Source organism: Opisthorchis viverrini, assembly GCF_000715545.1.
Source record: "Opisthorchis viverrini unplaced genomic scaffold opera_v5_293, whole genome shotgun sequence".
NCBI classification, from domain to species: domain Eukaryota; kingdom Metazoa; phylum Platyhelminthes; class Trematoda; order Opisthorchiida; family Opisthorchiidae; genus Opisthorchis; species Opisthorchis viverrini.
The window spans coordinates 67,707-71,784 of NW_008751951.1; the positions used below are offsets into that span (position 1 = coordinate 67,707).

The window sequence follows — 4,078 nt, forward strand, 5'->3', positions numbered from 1 at the left end:
GTGGGGGGGGGGGGGGTTGCGCGTTCCGTAAATATTGTATAATATTGTTAAATAACTGCATTTTTTGGTGTAATTAGTGTGTTCGAATGTGTTATTGTACCGAGGAACTAAATGCTCAGATTTCCAACAACTGAAAGGAAGTCGATCCACTTGTTGCTTTGTCTGTCTTCCATCATAAACTGTCGAATCAACGACACCAAAATTTACTGTCTTAACTATTACGTAATCGTTACCCAAAACATTGTTTTTTGTATCCATTCGGACCGTTCAGATTCACCTATTCCTCATCACTGAATATCGTCCTTTCCAGTTCGCGGTTGCAGTTAATGTGGTGTTGGTAGATTGCATTTGAAATAGCTTATATTTGGACTCAGGATATTTTTCAACTTGTCCAATCACATGAGACCCTCAGTAGTCGCCTTTGCTGTCCTGTATAAGTACCTGTTTATTTCTATCATTTCTGCATTATCTCGATCAGTTGGAAACGAATGTCTCAGTTGCTGTTTGCGGTTTGTTTATGTTCTTGTGTCTACCATGCCCCTATTCCCTTCTCCCTGTTCGCCGATATTTCCTGTTGTTGAAGAACCGGTAGTGTGGAACGACACAATTTCCTCTTAATAGATTAGTTAAACTGTCAATCAACTTCTAGAACATATCTCACCACCGAATTTCACTCGTGATCGATAATGTGACTTTGAGAAGTGAAACGTCGTTTTGAATGAGTCTGTCCCTCTGGGTCACGCCGGAGGATATACTGCGACCACAAAAATGTTGCTTTCTATCTTAATGACTTTTTGTGTACTCACAGCTAATTGGGCTTTCAGGCGAATTTGTGCGTCTGATCCCGACATTCAATATGTATATGGTAGCCATCTGGGTTTGGATAGAATTTGGGATTACTATATTGAGGGTTTGTTGGTACACCAAGTTTCGTAGCGGACGCATTGCGCGCACTATACAATACGATCAAGTCGTCTATTGTTCTGATTGGTGTGGATCACTCGCGCGATAGCGAGTGAGCACACAGAATGGTCGTAAAAAGTAATTGAAGTTGGTCACCTGCGACGACCTGCGTGCGGTTCAGTTATTTGTTTATTGTTTTCCTCTTGACGGATCTCAGGGCCGTTTTAAGAGCTTCGGTACATGTGGGATTCAAACAATGTAGCATTACTTTTGACCGATTAATATTTCAACTCAGTGACAATGTGTTACTTCAGTAGATTTGGTCGCTCATGATCCACGGTCAGTTGATCACTCGTTAGTTCGCTCTCAAACTACGAAGCCTATGCTTCGCCTAACGTAGTCATTGAATGAATTTTCACCCTTCCCTTCTTATCGAAGAAGCTGTGAACAGCTATTTCCTTCCTTTGTACGAGGTCGTTGATGGTGTGCGTTACACGGACCAGGGGCGTTTTACAGTTTTATCTACTCGATTACAATCCCTAAACCGATGGCTTCAGCAGCCTTCTCGTGGGTATCCTTATACCAGCTTCTTTGAGAAAGATTTTGCTTTACTTTGTGGATTATTATTTTATCCCACTTTTTTGTGAACTGGATCAGCGAATTGTTAAGCGCCTTACGTTTCTCCAATTTTAATTTCCCTATCACTTACTTTCTGCAGGCCGGTGCATGTAATACGGCTCATTGCTGAGGGAACGGTGGAAGAAGGTATTCTGCGTATCGCTTCCGAAAAGTTGCAGTTAGAACAGGATGTAACAGGATACACGAAGCCGGAAGCTGACGACCAGGAAGCCGAACCTGAGGAGACTAATCATGAGGAGGAATTCACTGAAGAAGACAGTGTCGTTCTAAAAATTCTTGGCACCTCCGGCCAGCCTACCGCGAAGCCCGAGGAGGGTCCGCGTCCGGTGCAATCCCGGACAGCTCGTCTTACGGAGCGTGAGGTTTGGTCCCTGTTGGAAAGTGCACTGAAACCAGCCCCTTAGTTTTGCGAGTTGTGATTGACGATGATAGCCTCATTCACATGTACGGCAGCAGCAAACGCCTTGTACGTTTTTTTTTCACTATCCTGTGCAGAGGCACAAGGCACTCAAGACACTTTGGAGATCGCTTTCACATTTTATGTATCATAAGACGAAGCTCTACTATACTTTGGACTTTCTTGCACCGGTCCTTTGACGGCCGTCGAGGTCGTCTCGTCGTTTGCTGATCAGTTGTATTTGTCATTTGCCGCTGCACTTTGTGTAAATTGATTCTACTCTACCTATTTGTGTGCTCGAGTCTCGCCCGTGTACCACCAAATTCATTTTTACTCTACTCTGTTGTTCTGCTTTTAATTGCCACATCCAACCCTATCGCTGTTGGTTTCCCGTGTCATGCTGCGCGTATACGGCAATCCGTCCTAGTTCACCCCGCTGCTTGTGACTAGACATGCGCAAATTCCTCGCATTGGATTGGTCCACATTATGAGTGGGTGTGCGTGCTTTTCTGCTCACCGGCTTTTAGGCCTTAGAGACCGCGTGTCCGTTGTTCGAATTCGACTAAAATTATAGGCCCTCACTCCTTATCAGGCACTGTCAGCGCATTCACATTTCGAATGCCAGACCGCGGGTATACGCACACTACACCATCAGATGAGCCCTCTGCTGGCGTGCGACAACCGTCAGTGCCTTCGCTATTTGCCATGGATCCCTCTCCTAGTTCGTTAGTATCTCATGCAGACAGTCGCATTGCATTCGAACGATGCATTCTGACCACAAGTGACATTGAATTACCACGGTACGTAAAGGAAGAATCTTTGAAGCATCTAATCTCTGTGCGAGCAAAGGGACAATATGAACGTCTCTGTGATCCACGAAATTGTCCGAAAAATAGTGCCAAGTTCATCAGGGCCTGCCTACCATGTATTGACACTGTGAGGCATTATAACTGGCGAACGGACTTGTTAGCGGACATTACTGCTGGCTTGACGGTGGGTGTCATGAATGTTCCTCAAGGCAAGTTTATTGGTTTTGTGCCCACACCTCATACATTTTCTCTACCATGGTTGTTGACTGTATCGTTAGGGGAACTGGACTAACGCTAACCTTCCAATACGTCACTCAACATGGCGCCGTTAAAATTTCTCAATGAATCACAGTCGTTAATATATCAGCTTGTTCCCATGGGAACAATGTTCTTTTTAGGACTATTTCACAGACGTTCATGCATATCCCTAGATATTCCTCATTCATAATGTAAATCGACAACAAGTTATAATTCCAAAAGTATTCTCAATCTCGCAATATTCGTTTTAGTTTTTGGCTTACTACTGCATATGGTGCGTATCGGACAACCGTTTGCTTGGTCGGCAAGATAACTAAGCCGGTACTCATAACATTTAACTGGATGCCTCTGGTAATCTCGGTAACCTCATATTTGTCGTGTCTGGCGGTTAAATTGATAGCGGTCTTGTTCAAAACACTGGGTTAATTCATGCGGGCAACATATTCATCCCTACGAAGATTAGAAGCTTAAGAATGGCGTGCTGACCTACAATTTTGTGGGTGTTCAAATTAAAGCTTTTGTTGGCGCCATTTCAGACCGTGCAGGTCCACCGTGCGAATAGGCGTTGCAAACGTTTCGAAACTAATACGCGCATCCAGAAACGGGTTAATTAAAATTGCTTCCCGTTTCCGTGAGTGGACGGAAAGCGCGATACAAGATGACGTAGTATTTCACACATCAAGTCATCAAGGATCCACCCTCTCCCGTTTCGTGAATATTCTGGACTCGTCAACCTGTGCTTCTGCTTTTCATTCGGTTGAATTTTTTGAAGTGTTTAGACAGGGGGTGCCGATTAAAGCTGTTGTATTCTGATCAAATACGATGCACTCACGTCCACAGGGAGTGTCGTTATGATGTCAACTGTGAGCGTCCATCATTTTGTCACGGTCTGTAGCAGTAATTGGTCGAGTGATACGCGATGTCTGTTTTCTGCAGGCTTTTTATTCTTCTTGACGAGCGTCTTTTTATATTCACTTGATGTTCAGTGCTGGATTATGCTGTTTCGGTGGTATAAAACAACGACTCGCGGCACGGTCGCCTGTGGAGAGGTCAGTTGAAGGGACGCCAAAAT

General features: G+C 44.4%; 1 protein-coding gene across 1 annotated transcript in view; it reads left to right on the forward strand.

Annotated features, from left to right (window-relative positions):
- Nucleotides 1-2,263, forward strand: part of T265_09655 (hypothetical protein) — a gene marked incomplete at both ends in the record, with an annotated part of 38,197 nt that extends 35,934 nt beyond the window's left edge. The window contains one exon of the mRNA XM_009175799.1: nucleotides 1,622-2,263. Within this exon, the coding sequence (XP_009174063.1) occupies nucleotides 1,622-1,946 (325 nt within the window). The remainder of the gene's footprint in view (nucleotides 1-1,621) is intronic.
- Nucleotides 2,264-4,078: the final 1,815 nt, after the last annotated feature.